Here is a 17,434-nt window from a genome sequence, read left to right as displayed (position 1 = left end):
TCCAATCTGCCTGATCACATCAGCATATTTCCCCAGAGAATAAGAATGCTCTCCCCGGCCCCCCCTGCTCCCCCTAAATATATGTTACCCAAGACATATTTTTACCCTAAATATATTTTACCCAGAATTTAGCAGTGAGCTTCCTGGTAGACAAACTGAAAAAGGGAAATGAAACTATGGTGAGAGTTTTGAGAAAGGAAGCAGCAGTCTGGGTTTGAGGGGTCTTGGGAGACTTTGTGGGGGGGGAGGGGAAGGCGAGTGTGTGTGTGTGGGTAAGAGCTGCCTACACCTGGCCTGGTCACTGTGCCTGGGTCTGAGGCCGTCCCTCCGCAGGGCCGCCTTGAGTGACACTGCCAGTCTGTGGGAGTCACTGCGGCAGCGTGGGGAGACCCCGCTACTCTGGGCAGCCGAGGAGAAGTTCACCATCGAGCCCTTTAAGGCCAAGTCTCTGAAGGACTTGGAGGACCTGAGCCGCCTGGTGCAGACCCAGAGGTGAGGGCGGGGACGGGAGGGGCCCACAGTGCGCAGACTCGGGGTGCCCCGGGCCTACCCCCCCCGCCCCCCTCACCCCCGCACATCACCCAGCTGCCGTCTCCATGGCACTTGTCGCCGAGCCAGAGCCGCCACAACTTCACCCTGTTCCCTACCACCCAGCCCTCGCCTGCCATCCCAGCTACCCGGCAGGCTGAGATCTGGAGGACTGTGACTTGAGGCCATCCCCAGGGCAAGTTAGAGAGATCCAGCTCAACAGACAAGCTGGACATGGTGCTCATCCCTATAATCCCAGGAACATGAGAGGTTTAGGTAGGAGGATCAAGATCCGAGGCCAGCCCTGGGCAAAACTTGAGACCCAAAATAACTAAAAGCAAAATGGACTGGCAAGTGTATAGCCCTGAGTTCAAATCCCAGGTACTGAAAAACAAACAACCACCCCCACCAAACACGTGTGAGTGTGTGCGGTGTGACCCAGGACCCACTCAGGGCCTTACGGCCCCAAGACCCTCCTGCCTGGTGGAGGTCAGCAGCAGCCCAGGGGAAGCAATCCCCTTGTGGGATTTGGGGTACACATCAGGGCCTAGCCCAGAGCCTGCACCCCTGACACGCCTGTTCCTGTTCCCTGCAGGGCGAGAAGTTGTTCTGACCACTTGGCCGGGGACCTGCCTGCAGTCCGAGACTTGAAGAAGCTGGAATTTGCGTGAGTGGGGGCTGGTGTGAGCTGTTCTGGGGCTAGCGCACACACACACACACACACACACACACACACACACAGAATCCCAGGCTATCCTCTGGATGAACCCTTATCTCCTCGTAAAACACACACACACACACACACACACACACACACACACACAGAATCCCAGGCTATCCTCTGGATGAACCCTTATCTCCTCGTTGTAAAACGAGGCCCGGAGAGGTTAAACTGCCCCCTAAAGTGATTAAAGTCATGTAAGCCTGGCCTCAGCTGAGCTCACTTAGTCAAGGTGCCAACTCAATGTTTGACCCTGGCTGGGAAGGGTGCAGTGACTCATGCCTGTAAAACCCAGCTACTTTAGGAGGTAGAGATTGGGAGGGTGGAATTTTCAGTTCAGTGCTGGCCAAAACAATAAAAAAGGTTACTGAGACCCCATCTCAACCAACAATCCAGGTACAGTGGTTTACATCTGTCATCCCAGCTACACAGGAAGCATAGGAAAGAGGACCGGAGTCTGAAGCAGGCCTGGGCAAAAATCTCCAGGAGATTCTATTTGAAAAAATAAGTAAAGTGAAAAGGGCTGGAGGCATAGCTAAAGTGGTTGAGTGCCTGCCTAGGTTCAGAATAAAAAGAGAAAGGGGAGGAAGGAAAAGAAGGAACAAGGGAAAGGAGTTGTTCGCCCCCACGTGGTACTCAGGCGTCGTTCCCAGGACCTGCAGCTCTGGGCCCTAGTCCTGGGCATCCCAGTGGCCAGATGAGAAAACTGAGGCTCAGCAAGGCTGAGTGACTTGCTGGCCTGTGCCCAGCGGGCAGCCTCGAGCTGGCGGCCTTCCCCCATCACTGTTCCCCGTGCCCCCAAACCAGGCAGCTTTTGTTTTCAACAGCAGATGAAGTGCCACATTAGTTCGGGGATAAAAATATTGCTGAAAACAGGAAATGTCTGCATACAGTCACAGAGGGCCCTTTGGGGCTTAAAAACAACAACAAACCCCTTGCTGTGAGTTGGAACTGTGCTCCAGGGAACAGCAGCTGTGAGGTGGAACAGCTGGCAGCTAGATGCCCCTGCCCCGAGAAGGTTCTAAGGAAGGAAGGAAGGAAGGAAAGAAGGAAGGAAAGAGGGAGGGAGGGAGGGAGGGAGGGAGGGAGGGAGGGAGGGAGGGAGGGAATCTGGTGTGGGCATCCCACAGACCTCTGTCTGAGAACTAGAACCCCACATGCCCCCCAACCCCCAGTCAGGTTGTCACCTTTATCTCTCATGTTCTCGCTCACTCCACTCCTGGATGGTTTGAACCACAATCCTCAGATCTCCGCCTCTTGAATAGCTTGGGTTACAGGCTAGGCCTGAGTCACTGATGCCAGACTCCTTATTGTTTTTTGTTTTCCTGGTGAAGGCTAAATGTAAGCTTTGGCTGTGACTTAGTATGAGTTCATCTCTCTGTTCCTCGGCTTCCCTAGCTGTGAAACGAGGTGGGGCGAGGTAAGAAGAGCCTTTAGTTCAAGGTCACTGAAGGACTTGACATTTGCCTGGTATAACATGTGCCCCCAATGTCCTCTTTGTCATTAAGATGCAAATGCCCTCGGCTGAAGGGGGGAGGGAGTGAGCCTGTGGCATCCCTGGGGCTGAGAACTGGCCCTAGGTGTAGAGATCATAGCTGGGAACCCAGTGGCCTCTTGGGGGACTTGGAGAGATCTGCTCCAAGCAGGTTGGAGGCCGGGAGGGTAGAAAGGGCGGTCGCAGGCAGGGCCTGACTGTCCTGCCATGCCTCTGCCCATTGGGGCAGCATTGAAGATGGACCCTATTCTTTGCCTCCTAGATTGGGCCCTGTCCTGGGTGTCCAGGCCTTCCCAAAGCTGGTGAGGATCCTTCCGGCCTTCTCTTCCCTTCAGCATCTTGAGTAAGTGTCCCCCGGTCCAGCCCCCCATCTTAGGACAGCGTGCATGCCATGGACCTGTCCCTTCCCACTGCCTCAGCCTCTGAGTGGCCTGCTGAGGACCGGCCTGTGGGCTGCTCTTGTTCTGGAGGCAGGCAGAGGCAGGAGCCCGCCTCGCCACCTGGGTTCCAAGCTGGTTCCAAGCTGCTCCTAAGCAGCAGAGCCTGGCCTTGTCCCCTGACCGGCCAGGAGGTGCCCCCAGGTGATGGTAGGGAGTCCCACTCCCCTTGTGACAGAGGGCAGGAGGAGGCTCCGGGAGACTGGAAGGGTTGGGGGCCTCCTGAGCGCTGGCTGACACCCCTGTCTGTTCCCCCCTGTAGCCTGGATTCCCTGAGCGAGAACAAGATTGGGGACGAGGGGGTCGCACAGCTCTCAGCCACCTTCCCATTGCTGAAAGCACTGGAGACGCTCAAGTGAGTAAAGCGCCTCCCCCCCCCCCACACACACGGGAGTCTCCCCACCTCCCACCCTACAGGAGCCCGGCCAACTGGCGCTCGGGTTCTGCTATCTACCCTTCCGCCCTCTTGCCAGTAGCTCATTGTTCACACAGGTGCCCTAGCCTTCCTCCAGTCCTTGCTCTAGCTATCTCTATCTATCATTTATTTGTCTGTCTGCCTATCTCATCTATCTCCTATCCATCCTCTATCTATGGAGGTTGCAGGGCTGCCCTGTGAGCAAATGACTTTCCAGGGTGGATGCTGGGATGGGGATGGGGAAGGGTGCTCCGGGACCTCAGCACCCCCATGCCCTTGCTGTGTCCCGCAGTCTCTCCCAGAACAGCATCACCGATGTGGGAGCCTGCCAGCTTGCCGAGGCCCTGCCCTCCCTCGCTGCCACCCTCCTCAGGCTTAGGTGAGTGAGGGTCCTGGCTGGCCTGGGGCTGCGGGGTACGGAAGCCCTCGGGCTGTTCCCTGCTACCCTAGCTGCCCACACCCAGCACCCAGGGAAAGACGCCTGGTCCTCAGGTCCCCTTTTCCCATCTGCAAAGTGGCCAAGAGGAAGCTCGTAGCCCAGCGCTGCCCCTGGTGTCCAGTAGATAGGGTCCAGATGCAGGATGAAGCTTTTCTGGGGTCCCCAGATAGTGGCTTCTGGCGGGGTGTCACCCACACAGCGGCCAGTGTCTGTGCTGCCCCTGCTGGTCAGGCCTGGTATAGCACTGCTTGCTTTTGAATTCCTCCCTGAGGGCAGAAAGGATGGACTGACAAAGCTGTAGCAGAGCCCCAGTTGTCCAGCCGGGGAGGAACACCCACTGGGAGGCTCCAAGCCTTCCCTCCAGCACTCCAAGCCCTCCCCATCTTGTGTCTCCCACAGCTTGTACAATAACTGCATTGGCGACAAAGGGGCTGAGAGCCTGGCACAAGTGCTCCCCGACATGGGGTCCCTGCGGGTGATGGAGTAAGTGTGGGGGCTGGGCTGGGCTAGTGGGGGGGGGGCTAGGGTCTCCAAGGGCATCATGGGAAGGGTTGGTCCCAGGCCCAGGCCTCAGGACTATTTTCTCTCCCCAGTGTCCAGTACAACAAGTTCACGGCCGTGGGTGCCCAGCAGCTGGCCGCCAGCCTGAGGAAGTGCCCCCACCTGGACACGCTGGCGTGAGTCATGCTGCCCCCCCCCCCGGCTGGGCACTATCAGGGTGCTAGCCTCAGTTTCTCCAACTGGGAGATGGGGGCAATGCAGCATCTACCCCAGGATTTGTGAGCTTTAGCCCAGGGCTGACCTCAAGCATCCTAGATCACCAAGGCTGGCCTAGAACTCCCAATCCTGCTTCAGCCTTCTGAGCGCTGGGCCTGCACACATATGTGCTTCCCAGACCAGCTCCAAAATTCTTCCTCACACAAACGTCAAAGCTAGGCAGGAACAGGACACCAAAGGGCCACAAATCACCTTGAACTGGACATAAACAAGTTGTAGTCAAGGCATGGTTTGTTTTTTTTTTGTATTTTTTTTGCCAGTACCTGGGCTTGAATTTAGGGTCTTACGCTCTTGCCTGGCTTTCTTGTTTGCATCTGGCACTCTACCCCTTATGCCTTGCCTCCAGTCCAGCATTTTTCTGGTTAACTGGAGATGTCATGAAAGGTTTTACTAAATGTTCCGCTGATTGTGCAATAGTCAATTGATAAAAAGAAATTGTGTGCTAAATAAATATTCTGATTAACCAGAGTGCCCCATTAGGTGGGGGTTGGTATTGCACATTCTGGGTGAATGTAAAGAGGGGAAGGAATGGAAAAGAACAGACAGAAGAATCCTGTCACCTATTTGTCATCTGGGTGTCTCCTGTCCAACCTGGCACTAGTAGTTTAAACCTTTTCTGGTGTGGAGGTGGGATTGAACCGGAGGCCTCTTAAATACTTAGCATGTGTTCTATATGTTGACCCCGGCCCCCAGCCCTTTTGTTTTAATTTTGCTTTAGAGACAGAGCCTCCCTATGTACTGCAGTCTAGCCTTGATCCTCCTGCCTCCACCTCCCGAGTACCCAGATTACATGAATGCACTGCCATGCCCAACTACACTGTTTCAGGTGTCTCTCAGCTGCTTACAAATGGTGTCTTCTGCCTGGACGGGCAGACCTTATAGAACCTATAGGAAGGCACAGAGCAGTCATGAATGTTTTTGAGGTCACACAGCAAGTCAGTAACCAGAAAAGGGCCTTGGCTCTCATAGGCCTCTGCCTTCTGTTCCCATGGTGGTCTGTGGCCTTCCAAAAGGAAGGTGGACAAGCTTCTGGAGGAGTGGGGGACCCCAGCCCCCCCTTACCTGTCTGCCGGCTTCCATCCTCCACAGCATGTGGACACCTACCATCCCCTTTGGCGTCCAGGAACATTTGCAGCAGCTGGACTCACGGATCAGCCTGAGATGACCTGGCTGTGCCCCAGACAAGGTGACGGGGTCACCAGGGTGGGTGCCACAGGGGAGGAGCCTGGGTTACCTGAGCTCAGGGTCCTTGTGAAGCAGAAGCCAGGAAGGGAGGGCTGGAGCCTGGGGCGCTGGGGCCTGGGGTCCACACATGGAAGGGAGCCACTGTCTCCAGCTGGGCTCCTGCAGTTCTTATCCGGGGACTCGGGCCAGGCCCCTCCTGTGGTCAGACAGAGAGGGGAGAACAAGCCGAGTCTGGCATTGGGAAGTCCTGACTTCCTTTATTTATTTATTTTTCTGTTGTTGTGATTGGGAAGTCCTTCCTCTTTCTTCTTCCTCTTCTGGCTGCGTCCTAGGGCTTGAACTCAGCCCGGGCACTGTCCCTGAGCTTCTTTTGCTCAAGGCTGAGGCTCTAAACACTTGAGCCACAGCTCCACTTCCAGCCTTTTTTTTTTTTTTTTGGAGCGGGGGAGTTTATTGGAGATAAGAGTCTCATGGACTTTCCTGCCTAGGCTGGCTTTGAACTGTGATCCTCAGATCTCAGCCTCCTGAGTAGCTAGGATTATAGGGGTGAGCCGCTGGTACCCGGCTTGGGAAGTCCTTCCTTCTGACTTCAGTCATTCCTGCTGCGGTTTGGCCTCTTGGCTACTGTGATGTCCCTGGATTTACCTTTTAAGAAACTGCCCACCACTTAAGTTTCCCACTCCCCTAAGAAGACGACTGTCCTCTCTCCCTGTGCTCCTTCTAGTCCCTCCCCCACCCCCATCAAGGCCTCCTCTGAAGCTCCTGCCTTACCTCTCTCTTAGGACACTGACCTTGAACTGAGGACTCGCAGGCACAGCTGGCTGTTCTCTGGGTGCTGTCCCGTGAACCCCTGGCTCAGCACTGGGCCTGCCCAGCTGCAGAAGGGACCCACATGTGGCTCTGCTGGCAGACCTAGACCTGGTTCCAGGCTCCTTCAAGCCCAGGCAGATGCCAGCTCCGCTCTGCTCATGTAAGCTCTGGCAGAAGATGGTACCTGATGGCCACTGTGGTTCACCCCGGAGGCCAGAGCTCTTCCCTAAGGGTTCCCCAGCCAGTCACGGCCATACCGGAGGGAGAGACTGAGGCAGCTATGTGTCTGCCTGCCTAGACCTCCGTCAGCCTGGCAGGAGTGTGCTGTCCATCCATGCTTTACTCCGACCACACACCCTGACAGGCCCCACTTGCACTCTAAAGGGACCTGTGACTGCCCTGGCCTGCTGGCCCCCAAATATGATGGGGTTCTGTGGTAGCTGCTAGGCCTGGCCAGAACACTGGACCACAGCCAGGAAGCAGTGAACAGTACACTACTGGAGGAGGGAGATGGCTGGCCCCTCTCTGGCTTCTCCTTCCCTTTCAAACCTGGCAGGCAGGGGTGGGCTTGAGTTTATGCCTCAATTTCCCTTTGGGGTGCCTGCTGTGCTGGGTTGAATGTGAATGAAGCCACCTGCCTGTCATGGCTGAGTGCATCTGTTCTGCTCACACACCTGGCAGTGGGCAGGCCACAGCAAGGCAGCTTGCCTGTGCCCTGGGCTTCAGCTGGGCCAGCTTAGAGTCATGCAGAGGTCCCTTGGCCTGGAGGGGTGGGTCAGCAGCCCAGACCTTAGAGCTGGCCCTCCTGGCCTCTGTGCCCAACGCCCGGCCTTTGATCCACGCCTCCACGTCTGGCTTTTTGTTGGCTGATTCTAGGTCAGAGAGGGACGGGGTTTCTTTCTGCCCAGGGTTGTCTCTGGACTATGATTCCCACAGCTCAGCTTCCTGAGTAGCTAGGATGACAGGCTTGGGTCCTGACTCATGATCTGGCTTTGTTGCCAAGCTGGTCTGAAACACATTGTGTAGCTCAGGCTGACCTCAAACTCAAGATCCTCCTGAGTGCTGGAACCACAGACAGGAATCACCACACACAGCTCCCCCGTCTTCACTTAACCTGGCACATGTGGAAGGCCTGCTCTGCAAACCGGAGAGGCTACAAGCTGACACACTCGCTCCTTGTTCCTCCCTCCCCTCTTACCAATCACCTTCACCCAAAGTCTCCTCTGTGGAATTCAGGCCCAGTTCCATCTGGGCATGAGGCCTTTCCCATCATACCCTGCGGCTGCCTGCCGTGTTGGGCTGGCAGGAGCTGGGCAGGGACCAGGTAGGGGTTCCCATGCCAGCCTTCTGGGGTGGACTCTGAATCTGAATCCCACTGGATCTCAGACTAGGGGCCTCTGGCCTTCCTGCCCTTTATCACAAGCTCCACTCTTCTAAAGTTCAAAGAAAAACTAAAAACAAAAACCAGGCAGGTCCTGCACCAGAGGGATTGCAGCTGTATACATTTTTAATGGAAACAAGTCAGCCTCCTAAGTATTGCTTTAACAGGTTTATCGAAATCAAGTATTGGTGTGACTCACATTTTCAAAAATATATTTCTGGCCAATATACAATGGCAACATTCACAGCCTGGGTTCCCAGCCCTACCAAGCTAAGGAAGAACAAGCACTTGAAACTGGAAGTCCACCTCCTGGGCGTTGCAGCCCCCATGCTGCCCCCACAGGGTTCCCTGAAACTCCCCAACCCCATTCATCATGATGCCCAGCCCAGGGCCCATCGGTGCCTCCACGGCTGGAGGGGTCTGCTCTAGTGAGGGGCACAGGCAGGGGGTGCTGAAGTGTAGGACAGGCAAACTGGCTGGGTTCCTGTAAACATCACACCAGCAGGAAGTCACAAGCCCGGGGGCAGGGTGTAGTCTCCAGATGCCCGTGGCCTTCCTCGCCTTGGCACGTGGTCCCAACTCTCCGTCCCCCTCCTGGTTCAGGACAGAAGCTGCTGGGTTGGCCCGAGGCTCTTGGGGAAGCAGGTCTGCCAAGAAGACAAAGGAGGGGTCACCAGCAAGGAGGCACTGGCCAGCAAGGGGACATTTCAGTCCAGCTCCACCCCTCTTGCATTTGCGTTTGAGCTAGGCAATCCTCCTGCAGAGTGGGAAAGACCGTGTACACGGCTACATCCAGCTTGTTGGTTGAGATGGGGTCTAGCCAAGGTTTTGCCTAAACTGGACTTGAACTATGATTCTCTCAATCTCTGCCTGCTGAGTGGCTAGGACTATAGGCCCGAGCTTCCATGCCTGAATTTTATACTTTCTACCACACATCCACATTTTGACTGATTTGTCACATGAAGTCAGATGTGGAAGTCCTATTTTCTAACTGAGGCAGCATGTACATATTCAAAAAGTTTGGGACTTTGGGGCCAGATAGGGTAGTCATGCCTATAATCTCAGCTATTTGGCAGGTGAACGTAGGAGGAAAAATCCCAGGGAAGCCTGGACAAAAGCATGAGCTCTATATGAAAAACCAAAAGCAGAAAAAAAGTCTGGGGGCATGGTTCAAGTAACAGCATTTGCCTGGCAAGTGGGAGGCCCTGGGTTTAATCCCCATGAGTGCCAAAAGGGGATTAAAATTTTTTTTCTTAGTATTTCAGATGTTCAGATTAGGGATGCTTGAACAGTATTTAAAATCAAGACACTCCCCCCCCCATCACTACCTGAATAAAGCCAGGTGCCACCTGCCATAGAACAGGCAGCACTAAGAGCAGTATGGTAGAAACCACCAGTTCTGGCTCAGCTGCCCTGGCTACAACTGCTGGGCCTGGAAAAGGGGAAAGGTAGGAAGGCCAGGGGCACTGCGGCTGCCTGTGTCACGGCCAGGAGGCCCAGGAGGCATCCTCACAGCTGGGTGTATGGAGGCCCCAAGCCTCAGTTTCCCTCCCCATCTAATGGAGCTAATAAGCCCTGCCCCAGCCAACATCACCTTTGGTGCTCAGGGGAAGCCACACAAGTGTGGGAGGGGCAATTATTTTTAATTGCCTAGCTACACCTCCTGCCAGGAAGGAATCTGGGGAATGAAGTTTTGCCCACAGGGCTGGGGTGATGGCTGGACACTGGCATTTCTGTGGACTCACCTGGTACCAGTGACCTCATAGCTCCCCCAGACATGGACTCTGAGGTGCCAGCAACCAGCAAAGCAAGGAGCCCGAGGGGAGGGATAGGCTTTGAGACTAGAACCCAGCATCCGGTCTGACATGCTACAAACACAGAGCATGGAATTTATGTCAGCGCCATAGAACTGACCCAGGCTCTTAGGCAGGTATGGTACTGTCTTAAAGAGAAGGAAACTGAGGCTTGGGGAGGTAAAGCCGCTTATCCAAGGCCTTGGTGGAGCTGGAATAAGTCCAAATGTGTGACTGCAAAGCTCTAAGCAGCAACTGCAGAGGTTAGAGGAGCTAGCCTTAGTTATCACATACACAGCAAGCAAGCTGGCTGCTTAGGGGTCCATTGGGGCTGGAACTCAGCGCCTCTCCCTCCCCTTGGCTTTTTCACTCAAGGAAGATGCTCTACCACTTGAGCCGCAGCTCCCTTTATGGCTTTTTGCTGATTAATTGGAGATAAGAGTCTCACCAACTTGTCTGCCCAGGCTGGCTTTGAATCTCAATCCTCAGATCTCAGCCTCCTGTGTAGCTAGGAACACAGGGGTAAGCCATTAGAGCCTGGTGACATTTATTCATTCTTACCAAGTGATGATGGTTCTAAGGTAAATAAATCCACAAGAACTGGAGGTGGAGCTCAGATGTGGAGCACAAGCTTAGCATGTTCCGGGCTCTGTGTTGGATCCCAGCACAAAATAAATGAATAAACACATAAACCCACATTATAAAGATTTTTTTAAAAAAACTAATGCAGCACTAAAACTAACACAATCCAACATAAACTATAATGGGGAAAATCATAGCTTGATGATGGAAAGACGTGACAGCCATGCCTTGGCTGAGTGGCCAGTTACCACCAGTTACCATACCCGTGGATGGGGTGTCCGGGAGACACTCTCTCCTGTCATCTTCTGGTCAAGACAGCATCCTCTGAAGCGAACCCAGAGGACAAATCCCTGCCAAACCGGGCTGAGGCTGCTTACTCAAGGCCAGACAAACAATGCCAGCATGCCAATGCCACCCAGCCAATCCAGCCTGAGGAAGGCCCCCAGTGAATGCCCAGGGTGGTCTGGGGAAGGCCCTGCACCCCACATCACCCCCCTTTCACTGCTAAGGGACCATAGTGGAGCAGATGACACAGTCTGTATACAAAGATTAAGACCAGATAATCCCAGGACTGCATCCACTATCAAGTACACTGTAGAGATATATGTGTATTACAATCATGTTTGTAATTATTATATTAATTATAATACAGTTGTATAATATAAATATATATCAATATAAATAATATATATAATCTTTGTTCTAAAGTAAAACAGACTGGAATAGTCAGGAAAATAGGGGCATAAGGTATACAGCCCACTCTCAAATGGTTTTGAAACATAGTTGTACACCCATCTGTATGCATGTACAGACACCTATGAATGTACACACACCAAGAACACAGAGTGCTGTGTGCACACGAGCAAGATGTTAGCAAGGGGATTCAAGTTAAGAGTGTATAGGAATTGTTGGCATTATTGACATTACTCTGTAAATATGGAATTATTCAAAAGTAAAAGTTGGTTAGAAGCTGGGCACTGGTGGCCCATGCCTGTAATTCTAGACACTTGGGAGGCTGAGATCTAAGAATCACAGTTCAAAGCCAGCCTTGGGCAAGAAAGTCCATAAGGTTCTTATTTCCAGTCAACCTCCAGAAAATCCTAAGTGGAGCTGTGGCTCAATGTAGTAGAGTGCTAGCCTTGAGCAAAAATGCTTAGGGACAGCACATAGGCCCTGAGTTCAAGCTCCATGACCCGCAAAAACATTTGAGGGGTTGGAGGCATGGCTCAGATGGTAGAGCGCCAGCCAAGAAAACAAAAGCATCTGATATCATGTTCAAGTCCTAGTCTGGGAGGAAAAAAAAACAACACTCAAAAAGTACAGATGAAACAGGCCTGACACAAGGTGAATTAGTATTGGAGGAGGGAGGCTCTGAGAGACCCTCATAAAGTCCCCCTTCCCTGGGCAGGGGGCTACAAACAGGCCAGGCAAACCACAGAGCTGGCTCCCCAGAACTCTGGGTGGTGGGAAGCCGGTCCCAGGGCAGGAAAGCAGGTGAAGTCTGCCAAAGTCTGGACCACATTCAGACCTCCCTGTGCTTGGGGTGGGGGAGGGGGAGTAGTCCTTTTGCTCATGCAAGGGTGTAAATACACAGTGTATTGAGCACTTTTACACTTTCCCAAGTGTGTGTTCACACACACACTTCTCCATGAACACAGCATTATGTGAGCAAGCTGTTTATGATACACCAGAAAGTCCAAGTGCTGTCTTCTCCCAAGGCAGAGTTTCATGATCTGTTTATTGAAGAGGAAACTGAAAAAGGAGGTGGAGCAGCGAGTTGCAGCTAGGCCTGAGATCTGAACCCCGGGAGTCTGAAGCTAGGGTCCTGGCTCTTAACCACCCTATATACCTCCTAAGTAGGTGCTCAGTAAACACATAGGGGCTGAATTTTATGGGTCATACACTCACAAGAGAGACAGAGTAGAAGTGAAGGCTGCTTTCAACTTGACCTCTTTACCCCACTGCCTGGAAAGTCCTTTGCCCTTTGCCAGCATTTCCTGGACTGGCTTTTGTGTGCAGTTCATGAGTCCAGGTGAGAACCCGTAAGAGAGAGAGATTCGACCTTCCCCCCTCCACCTACGGAAAGTGGCATGGAGGCCAGATTCAATAAAACTATCTCCACATCTTCCTCATGTGGCTTTCCTGGGGCTAGCCACCTGATCCTGTACCCCCAGGTCTGGGCTTCCTAGGCCTTGTCCTGGCTTGGATTTGGGGGTGGAGGAGTGCATGCCCCAGGCCTGGGTGGGGTATTCCCCACTTCTTGGGGGTCACACAGAAAGCTTGTCAAGGGCAACCCAAGAAACACTTCCTGGTGTTTGTGCTCAAATAGCATTTGCTATCTATCTATCTATTTATATACATATACACACATATGTGTATATATATGTATAAAAAAGTCAAAGCATTTGGGCTTCGGTTTTTGGTTGCGAGTATGCCAGTGTTTCTACTTGGAAGCGGAAGTGTTGCTGTTGTTAAGTGGAGAGGATAAAATAAGACGTTCCTCACAAGGCGCTGTCTGAAAGTCAAGCACCTGGCTTGGAGACGGATTCATATCAGGACCACAGGGGACTAGCACACAGTTCAGCAGAATAAGAAGGACCAATATTTGTGGCTAAGTGACCGTCAAAGGCTCTAGAAGCAGGGGTGGTATGTGGATTTGGCCTCTGATAGGTGTCCTCAGCTTGTCCACATTCTCCATCTTCGCTGAGCTGGCCTCTGCCACTGCTGGCTGGACAACTTATGGCCTCCTCACTGGCTTCATGCTGAAACACTGACCCCTTTGGCTCATTCTGCCAAAATCTTTGCAAATGTGGATTGGATTGAGGCCTCCCCTTCCTCAAGCCTTCTACTGGCTCCCACTGCTCAGCTCCTGCCTGGCGTGGCTCCCTGCTGCCCATCACTGCCGCCTCCTGGGGGCCACACTGGCCTCCTTGGGGTTGTGGACAAGCCAATTCTCCCATCTCCTGTTCTTGGCACCCAACAGCTCCTTCTGCCTGGACTGTTTGTCTCCAGATCATGGTGTCTGGCTCCTTCTGTCAGTCTGGATGCGTCATCCCTTTGAAAGGCCTTCTTTGACCCACACTGAGTTGACATGGACATCTCGGGCACCGGGAACTGTTTTTAGTGTGAGGAAACTGAACGTGCAAGGGAAGCTCAGGTCTTTCTTGAGTTCTGATTGTGCCTCCTGCTCTTTCTCCCCAGGCCAGGGTGCCTACGTTGCCTGCCTGGCTCATTGAGGACTGAAAGTATGGAAGGCACAGGTAGGCTGGGGAAGAATGCTGAGCAGCTGGCCTAGGCCTCCCCTTGAACTTGACCCTGCTCAGCTCAAGAAATCTTGATAATGTCTTACTGGAGTGTTTTACCCTCCACCCCCAACAATGTTGCCAGCAGGTCCTGCCCAAGCCCCACCACCCTCTGCAACAGAGTGAAGGTTTGTGTTCACCCCACAATGTGATGATATTAGGAGGCTTTTGGAAGTAGTAGGTCGTGGGGGTGGTTCCCTGGTGAATGGCAGTCGTACTCTTAGGAGAACTGTGAAAAAGAAATTGTTGTTTGAGCCCATTCAGTCTATGGTATCTGGTTACAGGAGCAGAAGGAACTAACACCGCTGACTAGGGGCATGTTGGCAAAAGATTGGCAGCCCAGGATAGGTGTAAACTGCCTGCCTGGGGTGAGTAGTATTAGTATTTGTTTTCTAAAGAGGGGGCCCTGCTGCCTCTTAGGCATCCCTCTCATTGTTCCTCAGGCCCCATGCCAGGCAGAACTCCAGCCTCACTGGCCCACTGGGTCTTCAGCCAAGGAGTCCTACCTGCCCCAAGACCCCTCTGTGGACCCCGGCATATCTCTTATCAGAGCCAAGTGCTCCCTCTTCCTCTTTAGGTGTCTCTGGCCAGTTTTCCTCCTTCCTGGACTTTCATCACCCTACCTCTCACTCGCTGGGCACAAAGCTCCCAGAGGAAGTCCAGAAGCAGGACCTTAACATCTCAGTGCAACAATCCTGTGGTCTCTTCACCTGCTGACTCTACAAACCCCAAGGTCCTACAAACCCTGCAGATAAAGCCAGCCTGGGCACCAATGCCAGTCTGCTGGTTCTGGGAAGGCAGCTTGCAAAGCTGGCAGCTCCCGCAGATCTGAGCTGCAGAACTGACGCTGGCCACCCTGAAACCTGACTCCAAAACAGCAGCAGACACAAGGGGAAAGGAAGTACAGGCTTCTCTGCAGAAGAGTCCCCGGCCTGGGCCCCTTGTCCTCAATCCCCATCCAGTTCCGCAAGGAACTATGTTTCAAAGGCGATCGGTGCCTGGGCTCCTTACATCTTTGTCATCCCCAAATGTTTACCCTTTCAGGACTAGTGAGACTTTCCCCAAAGCCAAGGTCATCATCAAGACAGGCTGAGGAGGGGCAGGGAGGGAGGGGGCTGACACTTCTACCTCTAAACATTGAGCACAAAGACTTTTTCTAGAGGCAATGGCAGCAAGTTCCAGGACTACCCCCAAATATAATTTAGACCCTAGGTTTTCCCCTGTCAACAGCTGTTCCCTTTGATGAGAGAAGCTTTCCAGGCCCAGCAGAAGGCCTAAGACAGGCAGGCATTCCTGGCATCCAAATTAGGACCGGAGGAGATGGCTCAGGAGTCAGAAGCCTGGCCGAGGGATGAGTGTCTGCCCTGGGGACAACTTCCTTTCCCTCTCTCCAATCCACCCTCCTCCCAAAGAGGCACTTACAGACCTTGGAGGGCCTCTTCCTGGGGTCCCATCCGAGTCCAGAGAGCGCCCCAACCAGGAGCGGCGGCTGAGAGTAGCAGGTCATGGAGGGCATGGGGGATAGTAGTCAAGACCCTTACTCCAAGTACCCGTCCAAGACGTCGAGTTCCGAGTCTGCATCGTAGAGGCCGGAGCCGGGGTCAGAGAGCACACCGAGGTCCACGAGCGCCTGGTCCAGGTCCTCGGGCAGGAAGACGAGGCCCACGTTGAGGACGATGTACTCCATGAGGAAGGCGTAGTAGAGGATCAGCACGTTGACAAAGAACAGGCCCACGTAGAACATAGAGGACGGCAGCGGGGGCTGCACGTACGAGGCCAGGGGGCCCAGAGCGTCCAGGTGGGCTGCGATGCGGGCGCCGGGCATGCAGGGGGCGGCGAGGGCGGCGGCCACGGGGCGAACCCGGCGACCTCAGCCGCTGCAGCGCCCGAGCGGCCGGCGAGGGGGCAGCGCGGCCATCCGCGGGGGTCGCCCCGGGGGCTCGACCGAGGTGGCGCCGGGCCCCGGCTGGCCACCAGGGATCCGCGGCGGCCTCGGCAGATGCGCCGTGACCCCCCCAAGACGTGCAGGATGGGATCAGTGCACCCTCAGATCTGCCTGCACGGCCCCCCCACCCCGGATCAACTCGCTGGGAGGGGAGGTGCGACCCTCCGAGGCGACCCCGCGACGGTCCCGCTCTCTCGGTGCGCTGCGGCCTGGTCCCCTCCCACCGCGACTCAGCGTGTCCCGGCTGCCGGGCCTCCCGCCCGCCCCGGCTGACCCTCGAACCCCCTCGGTGTCCCCGCAGGCGCGGCACCCATGGCTGCGTCGGCCGCGCCGCCCTCCTGGTTAGTATCCGAGCGCCGCCTGCTCAGCGGCCCCGCGCTCATTGGCTCGCCCTTTCTTGCCTGTGCTGATAGGCCCGCGCAATTCCTGCGCTCATTGGGCAGAACTGTCCTGGGGAGGGGGCGTGTATCTACCAGCCACGCCCCTCCCCCAAGGGGCGGGCGTTCAGCCTTGGTCTACATTCATTGGTCAGCGCTGTCAGGGGGCGGGCTCCTGTCTGCGAGTTGCTTTTCTGGATGGGATCTGAGTTCGCAATTTTGCGTCTGTTCAGGTCTGCGAGTCCCGGGATTTGGGGGGCGCAGGGTGGTGGGCGGGGGGACAAGCCCAAAATGCAAATCAAAGTTGGATGGAATCCTAAAGATACCACAGCTGAAGGAAATTCCGGGCTTCCGCCATGTCTTCTTTGGAACTCCCGATGTTTCTATTGAAAATTCAGGGACATTCCCAAACATCACTTTTAATTAGTTTCCATAGGGTGAAGATCAATTGCCTCTCCAAATTCCTGCCCCTTGGGAGGATCACCCTTGGAAAGGACTCTGCATTATTGGGTTTGGGAAGACCAAAGTCTTCCCAAGACAGGTCAATTCTTCAGCCAGTAAGGTTGCTTATTATTTCTTTTTGCTTTGTGATCCATGCTAATAATGATAATGATAGTGATGCAGGTGGTTTAATAAACAACTAAGTTGTCCACAGTCCCACCTACAAGTTCTTCTGCTCACTGGCAATCTTTGTATATCCTTAGGAGACTGTTTGCCTAAGGTGATACATCTAAGTGCACACAGAGCTAGGTACTTAACATGCATTCCTTAATTGGAGCCAGGTAAGGTGATATTCTATTTTGCCTCTTTTAACAAATGAGGAAAGTGGGCCCTGGAACCTGTTGGGGATGATTGCATTTGGAACGCAGAAATCGTGTATGTGTGTGTGTGTGTGTGTGTGTGTGTGTGTGCCACTACTAGGGCTGGAACTAGCATTTCATTTAGCTTTTTTCCCCAAGGCTGACATGCTAGCACTTTAGCCACACTTCCATTTTCAGCTTTTTGCTGGTTAATTTGTGATAAAGAGTATCAAAGGCTTTCCTGTCCAGGCTCCTTTGAACTGTGATCCTCAGATCTTTGCCTCTCCACTAGCTAGGATTATAAGTGTGAGTCACCAGGGCCTAGCTAAAACTGCGCTTCTCTCCTCACTCCCTTCTTCATAACTTTTTTGCTCTTTTAGATGGATTGTAGAGAAAACTAGTACTGCTTGCTTCTAGTTCCCTAGAACCACTCATTCATTCATCCAC

General features: G+C 53.8%; 3 protein-coding genes across 9 annotated transcripts in view; 1 reads left to right on the top strand and 2 right to left on the bottom strand.

The window, feature by feature from the left end:
* The window catches only part of Tvp23a (trans-golgi network vesicle protein 23 homolog A), a 55,086-nt gene extending 49,093 nt beyond the window's left edge, over positions 1 to 5,993 (bottom strand). Inside the window, exon 1 of the mRNA XM_048331774.1 lies at positions 5,917 to 5,993. Within this exon, the coding sequence (XP_048187731.1) occupies positions 5,917 to 5,919 (3 nt within the window). The 5' untranslated portion in view covers positions 5,920 to 5,993. The remainder of the gene's footprint in view (positions 1 to 5,916) is intronic.
* Positions 1 to 7,008, top strand: part of Ciita (class II major histocompatibility complex transactivator) — a 30,820-nt gene extending 23,812 nt beyond the window's left edge. For all 4 annotated transcript variants that reach the window (XM_048331768.1, XM_048331767.1, XM_048331769.1 and 1 more), the window contains exons 12-20: positions 334 to 492; positions 1,124 to 1,195; positions 3,007 to 3,087; positions 3,444 to 3,536; positions 3,889 to 3,975; positions 4,435 to 4,518; positions 4,629 to 4,712; positions 5,902 to 5,998; positions 6,780 to 7,008. In XM_048331768.1, the coding sequence (XP_048187725.1) occupies positions 334 to 492; positions 1,124 to 1,195; positions 3,007 to 3,087; positions 3,444 to 3,536; positions 3,889 to 3,975; positions 4,435 to 4,518; positions 4,629 to 4,712; positions 5,902 to 5,977 (736 nt within the window). In that variant the 3' untranslated portion in view covers positions 5,978 to 5,998; positions 6,780 to 7,008. The remainder of the gene's footprint in view (positions 1 to 333; positions 493 to 1,123; positions 1,196 to 3,006; positions 3,088 to 3,443; positions 3,537 to 3,888; positions 3,976 to 4,434; positions 4,519 to 4,628; positions 4,713 to 5,901; positions 5,999 to 6,779) is intronic.
* Positions 7,009 to 8,296: 1,288 nt separating this feature from the next.
* On the bottom strand, positions 8,297 to 16,137 carry Dexi (Dexi homolog). Of its 4 annotated transcripts, XM_048331779.1 has the most exons (3): positions 15,288 to 16,137; positions 12,933 to 13,352; positions 11,820 to 12,902 (listed from the first exon to the last, which is right to left on the bottom strand). In XM_048331779.1, the coding sequence occupies exon 1, from the start codon at positions 15,688 to 15,690 to the stop codon at positions 15,403 to 15,405; it is 288 nt and encodes a 95-aa protein (XP_048187736.1). In that variant the 5' UTR covers positions 15,691 to 16,137; the 3' UTR covers positions 11,820 to 12,902; positions 12,933 to 13,352; positions 15,288 to 15,402. The 4 variants fall into 4 exon arrangements, with proteins under 4 accessions (XP_048187734.1, XP_048187735.1, XP_048187736.1 ...); XM_048331777.1 differs by lacking the exons at positions 11,820 to 12,902; positions 12,933 to 13,352 and adding an exon at positions 8,297 to 8,835 and having other exon boundaries at positions 15,288 to 15,406; XM_048331778.1 differs by lacking the exons at positions 11,820 to 12,902; positions 12,933 to 13,352 and adding an exon at positions 8,297 to 8,835 and having other exon boundaries at positions 15,292 to 15,406.
* Between the last annotated feature and the right edge of the window lie 1,297 nt (positions 16,138 to 17,434).

This window comes from Perognathus longimembris, chromosome 23 (genome assembly GCF_023159225.1).
Source record: "Perognathus longimembris pacificus isolate PPM17 chromosome 23, ASM2315922v1, whole genome shotgun sequence".
Lineage (NCBI taxonomy): Eukaryota > Metazoa > Chordata > Mammalia > Rodentia > Heteromyidae > Perognathus > Perognathus longimembris.
Note: the sequence above shows the minus strand (reverse complement) of the source record. Positions and strands in the feature narration are given on the sequence as shown.

Coding starts and splice junctions, on each gene's coding strand:
- Dexi (XM_048331777.1), bottom strand. CDS start 15,381: ATGCCCTCCATGACCTGCTACTCTCAGCCGCCGCTCCTGGTTGGGGCG. Junction 8,836..15,287: donor GAAGAGGCCCTCCAAGGTCT/GTAAGTGCCTCT, acceptor TCTTCTTGGCAG/ACCTGCTTCCCCAAGAGCCT.